General features: G+C 45.7%; 2 protein-coding genes across 2 annotated transcripts; both read left to right on the top strand.

The window, feature by feature from the left end:
• The first annotated feature begins 1710 nt into the window (after nucleotides 1-1710).
• Nucleotides 1711-6359, top strand: lum (lumican). The gene is made up of 4 exons (XM_084701954.1): nucleotides 1711-2177; nucleotides 3127-3802; nucleotides 3994-4187; nucleotides 4871-6359. The coding sequence occupies exons 2-4, from the start codon at nucleotides 3132-3134 to the stop codon at nucleotides 5023-5025; spliced, it is 1020 nt and encodes a 339-aa protein (XP_084558080.1). The 5' UTR covers nucleotides 1711-2177; nucleotides 3127-3131; the 3' UTR covers nucleotides 5026-6359.
• A 4571-nt stretch (nucleotides 6360-10930) lies between these two features.
• kera (keratocan) lies at nucleotides 10931-17905 on the top strand. Its single transcript, XM_084701525.1, has 3 exons — nucleotides 10931-11759; nucleotides 15788-16662; nucleotides 16967-17905. Exons 1-3 carry the CDS (start codon nucleotides 11728-11730, stop codon nucleotides 17134-17136), a joined length of 1077 nt encoding a protein of 358 aa, XP_084557651.1. The 5' UTR covers nucleotides 10931-11727; the 3' UTR covers nucleotides 17137-17905.
• The last annotated feature ends 1153 nt before the right edge of the window (nucleotides 17906-19058 follow it).

The following is a 19058-nucleotide window of genomic DNA, read 5'->3' as shown; positions in this document are numbered from 1 at the left end:
ATAATATTTGGGGCTATCTCGTTGTTATGATCAGTGACCTATGCACTTTTGTAAAAATCTCTCTTGGAAGTCACTTTGGGTAAAAGCGTCTCCTAAATGCATAAATGTAAATGTAAGTCTGAGGCAACTAGTCAAGATTCTATTCAGCCTCGTTTTGGATGTAACATTGTGTTAAAACATTTTTTTTTTACAAATGATAATATTAGCTTAACAATTTGAGAAAATGTGGTTCTTTGAACATTGTACATTAATTTCAGAAGATATTAAGGTTTGGCATGTCCCCCTTTCTTGCTTTGCTGCATTTCACAAGTTTGTGCAAAACCTGATGACCTGTTTGCTCCCAGCATGATCTGACACTGTTCCACACAGCTCTGGTGACCTCTCACCCTAACCCTATCTGCTCTGGTGACCTCTCACCCTAACCCCATCTGCTCTGGTGACCTCTCACCCTAACCCCATCTGCTCTGGTGACCTCTCACCCTAACCCCATCTGCTCTGGTCACCTCTAACCCTATCTGCTCTGGTGACCTCTAACCCTATCTGCTCTGGTGACCTCTAACCCTAACCCTATCTGCTCTGGTGACCTCTAACCCTAACCCTATCTGCTCTGGTGACCTCTAACCCTAACCCTATCTCAGAACTGGTTTTCTCAGTCTTCAGTTCCCCCTTTAAATGTTCAACATGGTCTCACACTTTGCCCCAACTGTATATATGTGTGTGTAAAACATTGTCGTTTATAAACCCAGGTCACTTCAAGCGTTGCTTTTTCAAATCATCCAAATCAAAGACTTTTGAGTAATGAAGTACAAAATATAAATCTGTCTTCAATCCTGGTTTAGTTTCCCAGCAGCTTCTCCAGTGAGACATTCCTGAGCGCTGAGACGTTAAAATGGCTTCCAGAATGCTGAGCAAGTGGAATCCCAGATGGATCTACGACCAATCACCTCCACATGGCTCTGACTGCACGCTCTCCCATCAAACCTTGACCGAGCCCCCTCACTCTTCCCAACCCTCACCCCCCCTGCAGCATTGTTGGAGCATCGCAGGGCTTCTGGATGAGATGAGCTTTGCCAAAGCCTCGTGTGTCAGTTTTTCCAGTGTTTTATTTCCAGCAGGAGTGCCACTGCTTAATCACTGTCAGCTGGCAGAGGATCCAAAGCCAGAAAGGAGGTTCCACACCTTCATTAATCTCAACATCCTGGGAGTGAGAGGAAGGTTCCACACCTTAACTTCACTAATCTGTTCCTGGAGTCTGTGTGTCTTATTTGTTTTACAAGTGGGGATTTAAACGAGACTACTGTAAAAACCTACAGTGCCCTAAATACACACAATATTGTTTGTTTGGAGGTGGAGAAGTTAAGAAGCAAGGAGAGAGAGAGAGACAGAGAGAGAAACAGAGAGGGAAATAAAGAGAGAGAGAGACAGAGAGAGAGAGAGAGGGACAGAGAGAGAGACAGAGAGAGAGAGACAGAGAGAGAGAGAGAGGGACAGAGAGAGAGACAGAGAGAGGGACAGAGAGAGAGAGAGAGAGAGAGAGAGAGAGAGACAGAGAGAGAGACAGAGAGGGACAGAGAGAGAGAGAGAGAGAGAGAGAGAGAGAGACAGAGACAGAGAGAGAAACAGAGAGGGAAATAAAGAGAGAGAGAGACAGAGAGAGAGAGACAGAGAGAGAGAGAGAGGGACAGAGAGAGAGACAGAGAGACAGAGAGAGAGAGAGAGGGACAGAGAGAGAGACAGAGAGAGAGAGAGAGAGAGGGACAGAGAGACAGAGAGAGAGAGAGAGAGAGAGAGAGAGAGAGAGAGAGAGAGAGAGAGAGAGAGAGAGAGAGAGAGAGGGCTCTGGCAGGTATGTATGCCTTTACGCTCTAGTATGCACCAGGACAGACCTGGTATCCACGACTACGACTGCTCCTCATTAGAAACAGACCATAACTCCTGGATGTGAACAAGCTCTGATGACATCGTCAGCTCATACTGCCTGAGCTCTCCACAACACCACAGACATCTGAAGAAACCTCCCCCCTCTCTCTCTCCGTCTCCCCCTCTCTCTCTGTCTCTTTCTGTCTCTCTCTTCCCCCCTCCCTCTCTCTCTCTCCAGAGACTTCTTCAGGTTCTCGTTCTTCACAGTCTTCTACCTGCTGACCCATCACCCCAAACACACACAGCGAGAGAGAAAGGTAAGTGTGCCCCTGGGAGGGGGACAGGAGGCTGGTGGTGTGTTTTTGTCTTCTCCTGCGGGGGCTTGAAGCTGGGGACTTTGGGGTGACGATGGGGACAGGTGTGGGCTGGCCATGACCAGCACACTGACAGACACAGTCCTGATCTCTCAGACTGTCTCTCTTGCTTCACTGGACCTTAATATGATCCTACAGGCATGTGCTGTGATGTTAGGAAGTGTGTGGTGTGACGAGAGAGGGTCTGTCTCTGTGTGTCTGTCTCTGTGTGTCAGTCCTGTGTGTGAGGTTATGTTTTCTAATCAATGACATGACATGAATTTATAAACTGGGTAATTGTTTGTGAGGTAGTACAACAGATTCTGAGAATTTAAGTTTGGATTGTTTGTATGTATTAAAAACATGTTTGAATGACTATTGTGGCAGGAGGGAACTGTCATGCTTTGTGGTCTTGATAGATTTAGATGCCACATGCTCACACTCATCCTGAAGGTGGTTGTTTTCACAGCTTGACTTTTATTTGATTTAATTTACTTTCTCAAACATGTTGTGAACATCGTGTTGCTTTTGGTAAGAAAACCTCTGATTAAACTTGTTAAACCCAGTTTCTGCAGAAAGTCTAGTAACACTGAATACCAAGATTGAGGTTTTGTGGGAAAGTGGGAGACGTGTGTGAATTGTTCTGAGAGGATTTTCACTTGCAGTGTGTGGGATTTACAGAACTCTGAAACAAATACAGCATGTTGTTCATCTTTTCAAAAGGGAATTTCCATCATAAAAAACGTTTTCCTATAACCCTAACCCTTTTTCATAACCCTAACCATAAGGGTTCAAAGTGTGGCTATTCACTCCCTACACACTACATTTAAGAAGATTTTGGATGATATATATATATTTTTTGCCCTTTTGTCCTCAACCCTCTTCCTGTCTGACCCGTTCCTCTGTGTCTCAGCGGCCATGTTTCCCCTGCGTGTTGTGCTGCTGGCAGCACTGGTTAGCCTGACCCTGGGTCAGTACGACGACTACGACTACCAGCCAGCCTCCCAGCTTGGACCCTCTGGACCCAACTGTGCCCAGGAGTGCGACTGCCCCATCAGCTTCCCAAGCGCCATGTACTGCGATGGACGCAAGCTCAAGTTCGTCCCTGTGGTCCCCACGGGCATCAAGTACCTGTACCTGCAGAACAACCAGATCGAGGAGATCAAGGCAGGTGCGTTCGACAACGTCACTGACCTGCGCTGGTTGGTGCTGGACCACAACATGATCACCACCGACAAGGTGGCCAAAGGCACCATCGACAAACTGGTGGGTCTGGAGAAGCTTTTCTTCAGCCACAACCAGCTGTCCGAGCCTGTCCTGCCGCCGTCCAGAGTCCTGGAGGAGCTGAAAATGATGAACAACCAGCTGTCCAAGTTCCCAGCGCTGACGGACAGGGAGAACCTGACGGCCGTGCATCTCCAGGACAACAAGCTGACCTCGGAGGGCATTGCCGGGGCCTTCAAGGGCCTGAAGAAGCTGCTGCTCCTGGACGTCAGCCGGAACCAGCTGAAGAAGCTTCCAGCCGGCCCGCCCAGCTCCCTGGAGGTCCTCTACGCCGACCACAACGACATTGACAGCATCGCAGCCGGGTAAACACTGTCAGAATGTGATAATGACGTGTTTGTGTGAGTGTAGAATGTGTGTGATGTTATACTGTGTTCAGTCATGGGTGTGTGAGTGTAAAGTGTGTGATATTACAATGTAGTACTTTTACCGTAATGGCATCCAGGGGGGACTTGAACTTGCGACACTCAACCACTGATCCACGTCCAATCTCCAGGTACCTGAACAAGCTGCCGTCCCTCAAGTACCTGAGGATCTCCCACAACAAGCTGGTGAACTCAGGCATCCCGGCCGGCGTGTTCAACGTGTCGACACTGGTGGAGCTGGACCTGTCCTTCAACAAGCTGCAGAAGATCCCTGAGGTCAACGAGATGCTGGAGCAGCTATACCTGCAGGCCAACCAGATCAGTAGTCAGTCACCTCACCCTCACCCTCACTCTCACCTCACCCTCACCTCACCCTCACCTCACCCTCACCTCACCTCACCTCACCTCACCCTCACCCTCACCCTCACCTCACCCTCACCTCACCTCACCCTCACCCTCACCCACACCCTCACCCTCACCTCACCCACACCCTCACCCACACCCTCACATGCCGCACCATTCTGTCACTGAGCACATGTTGATCAGACGCTTTCATCTTTTAGAGTCAGAGTGATCTCCCTGACTGTACGTGGTCTACTATCTACATTCTAATCATTTAGCAGATGATTTAAGTCAAAGTCACATGCAGGTAGGGCATGTAGAAGGTGCGGCAGAGAATCAAGGATCAAAAGTGTTTGGGTCCAACAGTGTTTAGGCGGTCGGATTTGAGTGATGGGGGAAACCAAGGTTTCCTACACCCCTGTTTTGACCTTGGTGACTTGGGAAATGTATTTAAACTAAATGCTAATTGTTTTTATTATGTTCAAAGAACCGTTATGTATCTAAATGAACATGGAATGTATTTTACCCCCAGAGACAAACAGGAGGGGGAAATTTGAACCTGGGATCTCTTTATCTGCAGTCAGATGCTCTAACCACTGAGCTACACCCACATCCAGGCCCTCTCGTCCTCTAATTAGTGACTTCTCCTTGCTCCTCTCTTTCCAGAGTTTGACTTGGAGAGCTTCTGTAAGTTCAGCGGCCCACTCAACTACTCTCGTCTGAAACACCTGCGTCTGGACGGGAACAACGTTACCCACACTAGCATGCCCGACGACACCGCCAACTGCCTGCGCCAGGCCTCCGACATCGTCTTCGAATGATGACCCTCAATCCAGCGTCCACAACCCCCCAGTCTGACCCCACTTCCTCCCATTCTCAACCCCAGACTACCCCCTCTCCCTACCCCACACTGCCCCTCTCCGTTCCCCACACTGCCCCTCTCCCTACCCCACACTGCCCCTCTCCCTACCCCACACTGCCCCTCTCCCTACCCCACACTGCCCCTCTACCTATCCTACCTACCCCACACTACCCCACCCGAACCTTTAGACAACCGCTCAACCCCACCACTTGACCCCACCCCCTCTCCAAACCCTGTTACCAGCCTACTAATCAGCATGCATGGTCTTGCACATTATGTCATGTGAAAGTGTGCAGGTTTGGGTGTCCCCCAGTACACTGGGACATAGTGCTGTCTTCACTGTTCCTACATGACTCCTCCCCATGGTGTATATAGCTCGTACAATGTTGTTTGTTCTCTGGAGAACAAGGATCTGCTCTCAGTAGAAAGCCAAGGTGAATATAATGTTGTTTTTTTAATCAAACTTCAAAGTACTTATTTTCTTCTACTAAATGTAGTAAAGACCAACTTTGCAAATATTCATTCAGTCTTTAGTAAGAAAGAAGTAAGAAAGAATCAGGTACATCGATGACCTGGAAGTGCTTTTGCCAAAAAAGCCAACTCCCACACTCCAAACATTCCTGAGCAGAGGCTGATGTTGGTCTGCTAACCAGAGATTCTAAACATTTGCATCTCTCAATTCTATACTTGTTTTTATGTTGAACGGTGTTTTATATTTGGTTGACAAACTCGTAAATTCCCATCAGTGTGTAAGATCTGCAAGAAAAGAACAATAGTATACATGTTAGCTTAAGAAAAGAACAATAGTATACATGTTAGCTTAAGAAAAGAACAATAGTATACATGTTAGCTTAAAAAAAGAACAATAGTATACATGTTAGCTTTAGAAAAGAACAATAGTATACATGTTAGCTTGAGACTAAACTGGACATGACAGGGATGGAGTTCCCATACTACACAGTACTTCCTTCATCAAACTTCAAATGCCATTAATCAAAAATAAAACTGCCACCAATTAATGGAAAACTGCATTCAACTATGTTCTTGTTAATCACACTCAATTCTACATTTCTTATCACTTACCACTGTCACCTGAGGTGGACTTAATTAATAACAGTTTTTTGTAAACTATTTTTGTTTTTGTTTTGTTGTCACATAATGTCTGAGTTATGAAGTATGATTTCATGTATTGTGACGATATCAACCGTAGCACACTACCAACAACTATATAACAGTTTCATGACATGCATGCAGCTCCTGGTCTCAGTGAGGAAATAAACTCTGGCTTCTGCAGTTTCTGTTTGTTCTTGTATGTACATTGTTTTTGGAGTTGGATGAACGGTCTGTGGACATGGCTCCAGGTCTGCAGGAGGGCTCTGGGTGTGAGGGGTGGGGGGAAAGGGGCGGAGGGAGAGAGGGATGAAAAGACAGAAAAGAAAATTTCAGAAGAGAGAACAGTGACTGTCTTCTGGGGTGGGGTGGGAGTAGGTTAGGTTTGAATGGAAAACCATCATGATGGAATCTGAGCTAACATTTCTTCATGCATCTTTTCTTCCTTAAAACCCTTTCAGACTCTCCGGGGGCGGGGGGGTCAGACGAGGGGGGCGTGTTTGATGGAAGTGCAGAAGCATTAAGTGACTAATGTGTTTCTCATGTTTCACCAAGCTGGAGTCCTCCACCGCTGTCTGTGCAATAGCAGATGACTGGGACAGGTCGTAAGCTTATAGCTTCTCCACATAGCTGAAGACCAACCGCACTGTGTGTAGGGGAGGGAGGGGGGCGCAGAGAGTGTGTGTAGGGGAGGGGGGGCAGAGAGTGTGTGTAGGGGAGGGGGGGGCAGAGAGTGTGTGTAGGGGAGGGGGGCAGAGAGTGTGTGTAGGGGAGGGGGGCAGAGAGTCTGTGTAGGGGAGGGGGGGCAGAGAGTCTGTGTAGGGGAGGGGGGGCAGAGAGTGTGAGTAGGGGAGGGGGGGGCAGAGAGTGTGAGTAGGGGAGGGGGGGCAGAGAGTGTGTGTAGGGGAGGGGGGGCAGAGAGTGTGTGTAGGGGAGGGGGGGCAGAGAGTGTGTGTAGGGGAGGGGGGGGGCAGAGAGTGTGTGTAGGGGAGGGGGGGCAGAGAGTGTGTGTAAGGGAGGGGGGATAATTTTAACTAGTGATGGGCATAGATTAAGTTTTAAAATCTAGATGATTCTCACAGTAATCTTGGAATTAATTTAGATTAAAATGGCTCTTTTGAATTCCACAGAAGGCATTCAGAATATGTGTACTACCCAAATAATGCACATTAGCTAAGGGATGCTTTGCGTATTTTGAGACTGGAAGTATTTTGTATTTGAGACTGGAAGAGAGTATTTTGAGACTTTGTATTTGAGACTGGAAGAACTCCTACAGTAAACTAATTCCGCATTGCACAGGGTGCAAACAACCTTAGTTGTGTCGAGGTTTCCATTGGGAAGCTAAGGAGTAGTGTCGCACATGTGATCGTTCGAATGCGGGTCTCACTAGAGTAACGTCGCACATGTGCGATTCTGAAAATTCCAACCGCCTATTTTCCGATAGACAAAAACTATATGACAAACGCTATAGTATGGCTTCAAAATTTACAATTTGGTGGCTAACAAGTAACACTAGCAGGTAGTAGCATTGCTATGAGTATTATGCTAGGTTAATAGGTAATGGAAGCTGACTAAAATTAGCTAGCTTCCGTATTGGAAAAATAACTCGTAAGCGAACTAAGCGGCTGCTTAGGGCCCCCAAGAGCACATTCAATTACAGTTGAATGTAATTAATTTTTTAAGCAACTCAGAGGGGCCTCCAAATCAATTCTGCTTAGGGCCCCATACAGGCTTGGGCCGACCCTGCTCTGGCGGAAGCGTCGGAAATATTTAGAACTCACGCATCTAAAGGTTAAAAATACATTTTCCCTGAAGCAAACCCCGCGGCTTCATAGCTGCATCCATGTTAGCACGTCACGTTTGATGTGGTCATTTCATACACAGGTTCGAGGACTTGTCCTCGCCCTCTACAGTGCAATTCGGCTAGTTATATATCAGCGCCAAAATATCAAGGTGTAATTCATCATAGTTTGCGTAGTAAATAGACCCAGCTCCCAACCCAACTTTGAGTATAGATTAACGGCGATGTTTTTTTTATAGCCCGATAAGAGTCTCACGTTAACGCAGCACGTTAACGCAGATAACAGCCCACAATTAAACCATGTATTCAAAGAAAAAATAAGTGTTACAATTTTTTATTCAGGTTGAATTACATTTCGATTAAACTCTGGAATTATTTTGAATAAGTTATTCATTTTCATTTTTCACTTTCATATTTTCACAGTTTCACATTTCATTTTCAGATTCAAAACTTTTTTTTTGCGGCTTCAATTGTATTTTTTTGTGTCAGTTTTTTCCAGTTTCAGTAATTTTTTCAGTTTCAGTAATTTTTATATTTTTTCAGACTTTTGGCCCCGATTTTGCGTAGGGGGCGTGGCTTCAACTCAGAGGCGGGAATTATGAGTGACAGCCTAACAAAGAGGCAGAAGACTCGGCAGTTGGCATGGCGTCCGCCCCGCCAACCCTGTCTCATACTTTTGCGTATCTATGACACGGTTTACGCATCTATTTCGCGTAACCTGGCCTGTATAGACTACATTTTATATTTCCTGTGTGTGTGTGCCTATCTTTTTTTCTTATTTATATTTACAAGAATGCTGCTTGGTGTTGGTGGCAAATAATAATTACTGGTTGTTATTTAAAGGTGGTTGAGGTGAAAATTACCCCACAAAAACGTATACAAAATACATATGGAAGCTTCGATATCGTGAATCTGCGTAAAATCCGAGTCTGAATGATGACGTATAATGGATAAAGAGTTAATGTGTCATGTCCCTGGGTTAGACCTGCCCTTTTTGTTCTGTCTGTTCTTTGTCTGTCGGTCCCTTTAATTTCAATTACAGGCTCCTGCTTTCCTGTCCACACACCGTGTTAACGACGCACATCTGCGGATCATTTACCAATCACCATCTGTATATCAACTCCGGTTTCCCATTCACTCTTTCGCAAGTTCAACGTCGTCATTATCGTCCACGTCAGTCGGCCGTCTGAATTACCTTAGTCAGTCTTACATTGTATTCTGTTAATAACCAGTTTTTTCCTGCCTTTTTCTAGACCCGGTTCAGACCCTGGGTTAGTTCCCTTTGCAGGATGGATAGATTAGGGTAGGCGTTTCCAGTCAGCTAATTAGGTAAGGATCTACAGTAACTCTCTCTTTAAGAACTTCCAGATGTTCCGGTTTCCCTTCCAGACTCATCTTAATTAGTTCCTGCTGTTCCAGTTAAACACAGAGAGTCTCCAAACGAGTTCCTTCATCTATCATATATTTGTTATTTGTATTCTGTCGATAGTCAGCAATATGTCCAATATGTGTTTGCCGAGGTGTTTGTGTAACTGTACGTGTGTGCAGAGGTGTGTAGCTGTGTGTAGTCAGATGGCTGAGCAATGAGGGAGTCGGGCTAGTAATCAGAAGGTTGCCGGATCAATTCCTCACTGTGCCAAATGATGTTGTGTCCTTGGGCAAGGTACTTCACCCTACTTGCCTCTGGGGGACTGTCCCTGTACTTACTGTAATTCGCTCTAGATAAGAGCGTCTGCTAAATGACTAGCTGTGTGTAGGTGTGTGTAGCTGTGTGCAGAGATGTGTAGCTGTGTGTGAGTTCCCTTCCAGGAGGCACAGACTGAACCAAAACAGGAGAAGCAGTCAGATTAGGTGAACACCTCTCCTCCCCCTCTCCCAACATCTCACCCTCTTGTCTTTACAGCAGGGCTCAGCACAGCGTTCTGACTGATCTCTAATCCAGCCTGATTTCCTCCTCTTCCTCTCCGGGGGGCTGGGTGGGACATGCTGGCTCCGCTCGGACAGAACGGTCTTTCAGACTGCTCTGCTGCTCTGCTGCTGGAGTTAGGGTTAGGGTTAGAGAGGGTTAGGGTTAGAGAGGGTTAGGGTTAGAGAGGGTTAGGGTTAGAGTGAGCTGGGTCATCGAGCTCAGAGAGAGAGGGATCTCTTCCAGCTGTTATCTTTGTACATCTTTCCTGTTCTATTCATCCTTTGTCTTTTTGTTCTCTTTCCCTCCCTCTCTCTCCCCTTCTTCTTCTCTTTCCCTCTCCCTCTCCCTCCGGACAATAATATTTCCTAAATTCCCTTACATAATACCCCTCCCCCTTGAAGAGCAGGATCCAGATGTAGAGTCCAGATGTGTCCCCTATCTATATTCTCTCTGTCACTCCATCCTCTCTCCATCCCTCTCTCTATCCCTCTGTCCATCTCTCTATCCCCCCTCTGTCCTCCCTCTATCATCTCTCTCTATCCTCTCTCTATCCTTTTCTATCCTCTCTCTATCCTCTCTCTATGCTCTCTCTATCCTCTCTCTATCCTCTCTCTACCCTCTCTCTATCCTCTCTCTATCCTCTCTCTATCCTCTCTCTATCCTCTCTCTATCCTCTCTCTATGCTCTCTCTATGCTCTCTCTATCCTCTCTCTATCCTCTCTCTATCCTCTCTCTATCCTCTCTCTACCCTCTCTCTATCCTCTCTCTATCCTCTCTCTATCCTCTCTCTATCCTCTCTCTATGCTCTCTCTATCCTCTCTCTATCCTCTCTCTATCCTCTCTCTATCCTCTCTCTATCCTCTCTCTATCCTCTCTCTATCCTCCCTCTATCCTCCCTCTATCCTCCCTCTATCCTATCTCTCTACTCCCTCTTTATCCTCTTTATGAAAAAATACGTTTAGATAAAGATTTTGAAAGATTGAAAAAAAAAGTTTCCATTACTACTACCTGTTGGAGCGCTCATTATATGAATACATTATTACAAAAAGACACATATACTTATATATATATGTCCCATACTTCTTTACTTTAACTTGAGTGAAAAAGTGTAGACAGCACTTTTACTTTTACCAGAGTCTTTAAAAACATGAGTATCTGTACATCTGAGTGAAAGAGGTGCGTACCTTTGCCATCTTTGCTGGTAACTGTGCTCAATCAAGCAACAGAAAAGCAGTAACCATTCCGAACAGCGTGACCTGGGTGATGGGTTAGGGTTACCTAGATGATGGGGTAGGGTTACCTGGGTGATGGGGTAGGGTTAACCTGGGTAGGGTTACCAGGGCGACAAGTTAACTGTGACCTGGCCACCTGTTCCTCAGGTGCTTGCCCCCTGCACTCCCAGCATGCCTCAGCCATGACATCATCTGTAGGTACAGAGGAGGAGGAGGAGAAGGGGAACTGATGGGCCGGGAAAAAAAGTAGCCAATGCAATCTCTGAAAGGATTCTCTCACACATACACACAACAGCCCCATACCCCCACCCCCAAAACACGTGCACACATGCAGAAACACACACACCCCTCTCTCAAGTGAACCAGCTGATGGGAAAGGTAGAGCCAGGAGGAGATAATATCATCAGTAATACTGATGGGCTGGAGATCGCTCCTTATGACAAGCTCTGAGACTGCAGAACCTCAGCACCCCAGGACCAGCAGCACCCCAGGACCAGCAGCACCCCAGGACCAGCAGCACCCCAGGACCAGCAGCACCCCAGGACCAGCAGCACCCCAGGACCAGCAGCACCCCAGGACCAGCAGCACCCCAGGACCAGCACCACACAGATGAACCTCACCTGGACACACACGGGAGGAAGGTATGTTTGTCTTGTTCTTTTACTGAAGGCGGTTTGGAGGGGTGGATGCTTGTGATAGGGGGTGTTTGGATCATCTACATCTGGGAGGGATTGGTATTTAAACATGCAGGGGTTTTAGCTTTGATCTACTGCTCCAAGTAGACAGCTTTTCCAGCAGTGAGTTCAGGTTGACTGAAAGCGGCCCCTTCATGATTGAAGATCCTGGCTGGAGACATGTCCGCTCCTGCAGTCTTGCTCGTATCACAAGACACAGATTAACACTGTAGCTTTCAAAATCCTCTTCAGTTCTTTTGTTCTTTGCTTGCTGCCAGATAGATTTGTAAAAGTAAAGAAATAATGTACAATTTAGTTTTGATGCCAGAAGTCTTGGGTTTAATCAGGGTTTAAAATCTATATTTTCATGGAGAGAATATGCATAGACGTTTAGATGAAGAAAAAAAAAGAAGAGCTATTGTCATCCTACTGCCAGGCAAAGCTTTAGAGAAGGTTCATCAGTTTTACAAAAGCGATGACTTCTCTGCTCGTAGAGGACTCAAGACACGAGCAGTCGCCAGCTGGAACAGAATATGGGACCCAACAGGACCTCTCTGACTAACCAACAGATCTGCCAACTCAAAGCTCCTTTCAGGAAGTGAATATTTTTATATTATAATATTTTTCCACATGTGTTTCCTGTTCGACTGTCGAAGGGCCCACAATTGTTCTCAGTTCAACATTTTGATAAGAGTGAGTCAGCAGTTTGTCCTGTTTATCTGGTAAAGAAGCTTGCATCAGTCATTCAGTGAAGGTAATCAAGCAGCATTAACATGGCTCATTAACTCCACCCAGAGACTTTCAACCTGTAACGTGAGGATACCTCCAGCAACTCTCCTGTCAGGTGAGTGATGGGTATGCCGGCATCCCTAAAGAGAGACAGGTGTTGTTCTGGGACTGGGTCCTGGTCCTTCAAGTGTAGAAACACCACTGTACTGATCAGCGTCTGAGGCGATCCAGGGGGAAATAAAGCAGAAAGACATTATCTCTGGGCCTTATGACTCAGGGAGGGCTACAGCCCAGTCGTTGCTTACAGATTTAGAAGAAGCAGGCTCAAATGGCCCCTAGTACTTTGGGTAAAAGTGTGGTAGATTGATACATTCTTAATATGGATTTGGAAATCAAATGAACTACTGTATTTGCTTGAAGCTGTTGAGATGTTCTGCTTGACGCGCAGCCTATCAGGGCTTGACGCCTCTGGCCGAGATACGCTCTGTGTTGAAGGCACCTTCTCAGACACGGGACGCTCCCTGAGAGGATTTGCTGGGATAATCAGGGATCAGGATTGTCTCCTACCTTGGCTGAACCAATCAGGAGGGATTATCCAGGGGGATGTAGAGCATCAATGGAAACAAGATCATCTCAAAACTAGACGAGCACTCGCTGTTCAATCACTCATTTAACTACCCTTCTCATAACTACCCTCCACAATATCGTGCCTTTGCAGTGTATTGGGTGATTAACGATACTTTCAGAATAGGGTAACACAACGTTCTGATTAGGGGCAAGTGGGAAATTGTCATGAAAATAAGATTAGTTCCCTTTGAAATAGGACAAACCGTCAAATAGATTTTAAGAATGATTGAAGAACTGATTTCATAATCTTAAATGATTCACTATATACTGAGTCATCTAGTTTCAAGTGCTGTTTGAGTTGTTGTCAGGAAGGTCAAGATGAATAAAGGTCTCCTCTCCCAGTCTTCAAGAACCAAGTCCGCCAGGCTTTGTGAGCTGAACCAGTCAGCTCAACCACATTTACCAGATAACCCCTGTTTCAAAACACGGCCATGTTTAAGCACCAAACCAATGTGATCAGAACCACATGTTGTCCGGCTGGTTTGTCTTAAAGAGATTCATCACATCAGACAATGTGCTTAGGGCACAGGAGACATGCTTGAAACAAAACAGGAGCCAAGGCTGGGAGTGTGTGTGTGTGTGGGGGGGGGGGGGGTGAGTAAGCATGGGAACAGCTGAGAGCATTAACTTGGTTGTATATAGGTCAAGTCTACTGTCTGTGGTCACCACTTGGACAACAGATTAGCGAGCATAGCATCCCAAGATCATGACCTCTGATCTCCAGAGCTTGTGATTGGCTGAGAGGTGGGTGTCAATGAAGGGTTCCTGCCCGCTAAATGAAAGGAGCCGATGGTACAAATACAGGGTAGTGAGGGTTGGAGGAGCAGGGTAGAGACAGGACTCCAGGACGACGACACGACAAGTTGCCTTGAATCTCAGGTAGGTGTGGGGTTGCCATTATTCAGCCTTTCAGCCAACTATAAGCAAAAGGGAGTTATACAAGGTGCTGCTGTGTACGTTGGTAAATTTGGATTTAGCATCAATATCTTGCACTTGTTTTGATTTGTTTCTCCAGGAGTATCCAAATCATCTGCATAAACTCTTAGTTTAGCTTTAAGGTATGTTGTAAACCACAGAATCAAGCAATATAGAAATACCCAGACATTGCTTATACGTTTGGATGCACTTGGCCACATCAATGCAATAAGGCTCATGCAGAAAATGTTTGAGTAGATTTTCAGGGAAACTTGGTACTCCGAATCCTGGACTCCAAGCCAAGGTGATTGTGTTGACCTGACTCTCTCACCTCCAATGTATGGATGGTTTCATTAACTCACCTCCAGCGAGATGTGATGCTTCAGCCTCACAGCAACATAATCAGGTGGTGTAGACTTGTCTTTGAAGTGAGTCCATCCTGGAACAGCCAGGCATGCAAATCAGTTCCAGACAAAAACACATGTTGCAAGAATGTTAACCAGCAACAGCTGTGACAACTGAAGAGCAGGAGGATGAAAGGGAGTTCACGCATCTAAAGGTAAAGAATCATTTCTTACCATTGGCGGCCTGAAATGCCTATCTCTAACGTTTTATTGAAACGTCTCTGATAGTAGTTCTTGCAGATTTAATGTCATCTGATTGGCCATGTTTGATTGGCCGTTTTGAAAACGACAATCAAAACCGCTGATTCATGGCCGGCACTCATGGTTAACCATGTGAACCAGAGACTGACCACATGCTGTCAGTCGTGAATATGACAGATTAGCGCCCATCCATGACTAATGGGATTACAGGTGACCTGGCCTAGATTTGTCCTTAAACGGACACATCTATCAACAGTTTACCTAGAAAAAACCTACCTCAAGCACACCACAGGAAGAACAGGAAAGGTTTTTGGAATGGTTGCCCATCTTAAATGCTAATGACCTCATCATGAGGTCGATTTAGGCTAAATTGGGTTTGATGCTAATGCGAGGACATTAATGACTGACTGAATAAACCCAACGATACGTCTACACTTTCCTGCCCACATACTTTTGTTAAGACCTAAGACCCTAACCAAGTATTTTGTTGTACATTTTTCTACATTTTACCATTTTGTTTACTGTATGCACCTGCCCACCAAAGTAAATTTGTTGTCTGTGAACACTTACTTGGCGATTAAAGACAATTCAGATTCTGACAGGTTTTTACACATTAGTGTCTGTGACAGACATGACTCTAAATGTAGAGTAAAGAAACAGTCTGAAAGTTTAGAGTCCTTAATCCCGCCGATGGTTATCAGCTTTGATTCTTTTTTTCTGGGAGTTTCCGGTGCATCAACAAACTGAGGTCACCTGTACTGTCTACAGAAACGTTGTGCTTACTCGTTCACCCTACGCTCGGTGATTACCCATCCTGTGCTTGGTGATTACCCTTACTGTGCTCGGTGATTACCCTTCCTGTGCTCGGTGATTACCCTTCCTGTGCTCGGTGATTACCCTTACTGTGCTCGGTGATTACCCTTCCGGTGCTCGGTGATTACCCTTACTGTGCTCGGTGATTACCCTACCTGTGCGTGGATACGTGTTTGACAGAAGCTTTCCTTCTTCGGATTTCTGTGCTCTAAACCTCCAAGCCCGGCCGGGAGCACTCAATGATTTTAGTTGTGTGTGTTTATGTGTGTGACTGTTCTCAACATCTGTTTCTTGTCTCCATTGCAGATTAAGTGGCAAGATGACATTTCTTCTGACCCTTCTCACCTCCCTTCTCCTGGTTGGTCCAGCTCTGGGCCAGGACATGACCTATGAGGAGGTCCTGACCCAGCTGCAGGGTTGCCCCAGCGAATGTCGATGCCCTCCTAACTTCCCAAAGGCAGTCTACTGCGACAACAAGGGCCTGAAGCACATCCCCAACATCCCTCCACACACCTGGTACCTTTATCTCCAGAACAACCTGATAGACGTGATCTCCAAGGACGCGCTACGCAATGCCACCCAGCTCCGCTGGCTCAACCTCAACCGCAACAAGCTGACCAGCAAGGGCGTGGAGGAGGGCGTGTTGGCTGACATGCCCAGCTTGATGCACCTCTTCATGGACGACAACCTTCTGGCCTCGGTGCCGTCCGGCCTGCCCTCCAACCTGGAGCAGCTCCGCCTCTCCAGGAACCGCATCTCCAAGATCCCCACTGGCGTGTTCTCCGGCATGAACCGCCTTACCTTGCTGGACCTACAGGGGAACAAGCTCCAGGATGACGCCGTGACAGAGGTGAGCCTGAAGGGACTAAGCAGCCTGGTCCAGATCAACCTGGCCAAGAACCAGCTGAACAGCATGCCGCCCGGCCTGCCCCCCAGCACCGCTCAGATCTTCCTGGATGGGAACAACATCGAGAAGATCCCCACAGAGTACTTCAAGGGGCTTCCCAAGGTGGCGTTCCTCAGGCTGAACCACAACAAGCTGGGCAACAGCGGCCTTCCCAAGAACGTCTTCAACATCTCCAGCATGCTTGACCTGCAGCTGTCACACAATCAGCTGACTGAGGTGCCTCTTATCCCCTCAGGTCTGGAACACCTGCATCTGGACCACAACAGGATTAAGAGTATGTATGTCAGGACCGTGTACTATGTACAGGGGTTGTAGTGTGTACTGTATATGGGTTTGTAGAATGTTTGTCGGGTTTCATTTGCAATGCTGCAAGCCTATGTGTTGTACAATATTGCTGCAGTTCAAGTAATTTACATTCAATTAATTTACATTCAATTAATTCAATGAACTAATAACAATCCTACTGTACATGGCAGAGTCTACTGGATTCAGATACTAACACACGTAGACTGTTCAGTCGTTTCAAGCATCTGGGAAGTGAACCAGGAAGTCACTATCGTGTTCTTTACCACCTCCAGGTGTCAACGGGTCTGAAATCTGCCCGGTGTCGGCTGAGGTGCCGGAGGACTACGTCAACGACGGTGTTCCTCGGCTGCGCTACCTTCGCCTGGACGGCAACCAGATCAAGCCTCCCATCCCCAGAGACGTCATCACCTGCTTCCGCCTCCTCCAGTCCATCGTTATTTAGGTTGTTTAACCTTCTTAACCTCCCAGGCTCTTCCTCACAGGTCTAACACCAGGCACCCGGATGGAAAGATGATAATGAGTTATAAAATGATAAGATGAAGTAAAAGGTACATTCCATTCTAACTGGGTCAGACAATAGCAATTGTGAAATAGAAACCTTTTGTAAATGTTTATCCTGAATTGAGTTTATTCAGCTTCAAGTTTTCTTTGTCGCTGTACTTGGTTGGGGTGCAGTACCATTTCTGACCACTAGCTGTGCCTTACTTTTAGATAATTTCTGGAAAGTGAAGACTGACAACCTGTTAAAATAAATAATCTATAATGTCATATTATTTACAGACAAAATATGATTAGAATAGGATAAGATAAAGTATGTTGAATTTAATGACAACTCCTTATTCTTATATGACAAGAAGAAACTGCTTATGGATGCTTAGCCAAAAAACTTTTTTTACTGCTCTTAATAAGAATATATTTGGGTTTGTGTGATAAATCTGTTCTGACATGACTTATTGTTTTATGTGAGGTATAACTATGCTTGGTTATATTTAGAAATAAAATCCACAATAGTGCATTCATTTGGGTCAGTTCATTTAGGTAATTTATTTAATTTAAAATGAATAATTTCTTCTTTTTACTGGACTATGAAAACACATTTTGTACACAAGATTCTGTTTCGAAAACATATTTTGGTATATTCCAACCATTTGTTTTGTGATTATCTTAGTGTATTTCTTGTATACTGTGTGGTTTTAAATAAATAAAAATGTTGGGAGAAAAAGAATGCCATCTGGGAATGTTAATTGACATTTACAATTTAAGCAGTTTTAATGATCCAATCCTTTAAATACAGAATTGAAACATGTCAACTCAATGCTTTGACGGGTTTGAAACCCTCCTGGGAGTGAAGCTTTGAACAACTCCAAGACTGAGCAGACATCTTGCCGGTTGAACGTTTCTGATTTACTGCTCAAGCGTTAAAGATGCAGCTGTTAGTCATGCACAGCACCCACAATGGAATTGTATTCACTTTACAAACGAACAACATGAGACCCACAATCCGAGGATTAATATGTTTCCTAGCATTCATATGTATTCTGATATTTATATTTATTGCAATATTTAAAGGACCTACAGGATTTCCTACCCAAACCTAAGAAACTTTCTTACCTATAAAGGGACGGTTTTAAATACTATAAACCACAACTTTACAACAACTAAGTGGAGACTGAGGGGAGATTTTAGCCAATAGCAGGTGCAGAACAATTACCAACATACCACTACTTTACCCCTCACTCAGCACATACTCTAGAGTTTCCTCGAGGAGAGAGAGAGGGAGAGAGGGAGAGAGAAAGGAGAGAGAGAGAGAGACAGTGAGAGAAAGGAGAGAGAGAGAGAGAGAGAGAGAGAGAGAGAGAGAGAGAGAGAGAGAGAGAGAGAGAGAGAGAGAGAGAGAGAGAGAGAGAGAGAGAGAGAGAGAGAGAGAGAGAGAGAGTGAGAGTGAGAGTGAGAGTGAGAGAGAGAGAGAGAGAGAGAGAGAGAGAGAGAGAGAGAGAGAGAGTGGGGGTCCAATAAAGAGGGAAGCCAGAGCTAAGCTCAAACGTAGACAAGAGCCGAACCCTAAAGACGCAGGAATGCTTCCTGCATCGCCTGCTTCCTGCTTGAGACCACAGGAAACATAGCAGACCCTCTTTTAGATACGTTTGGATACAACTTTATTGACGCTGTGCACAGTACAAAGCCAATGAAATGCAGTAAGCATCTGACCAGAAGTGCAAAAAGGATAGCTTCACAGTGAACAGCTGTTCAGTTCTGCATCTCATTACAGCATTTCCCCTCCTTATTATTTTCCTCTGTAGATCATAAAGGAACAAACTGTTCTAAGATCAGATCTGAGGGGCAGCTTAATTGAAATTGTAAAAC

The sequence above is a fragment of the Hypomesus nipponensis genome, chromosome 7 (assembly GCF_054491055.1).
Source record: "Hypomesus nipponensis isolate SF chromosome 7, ASM5449105v1, whole genome shotgun sequence".
Lineage (NCBI taxonomy): Eukaryota > Metazoa > Chordata > Actinopteri > Osmeriformes > Osmeridae > Hypomesus > Hypomesus nipponensis.
This window is presented reverse-complemented; position numbering and strand designations above follow the sequence as displayed.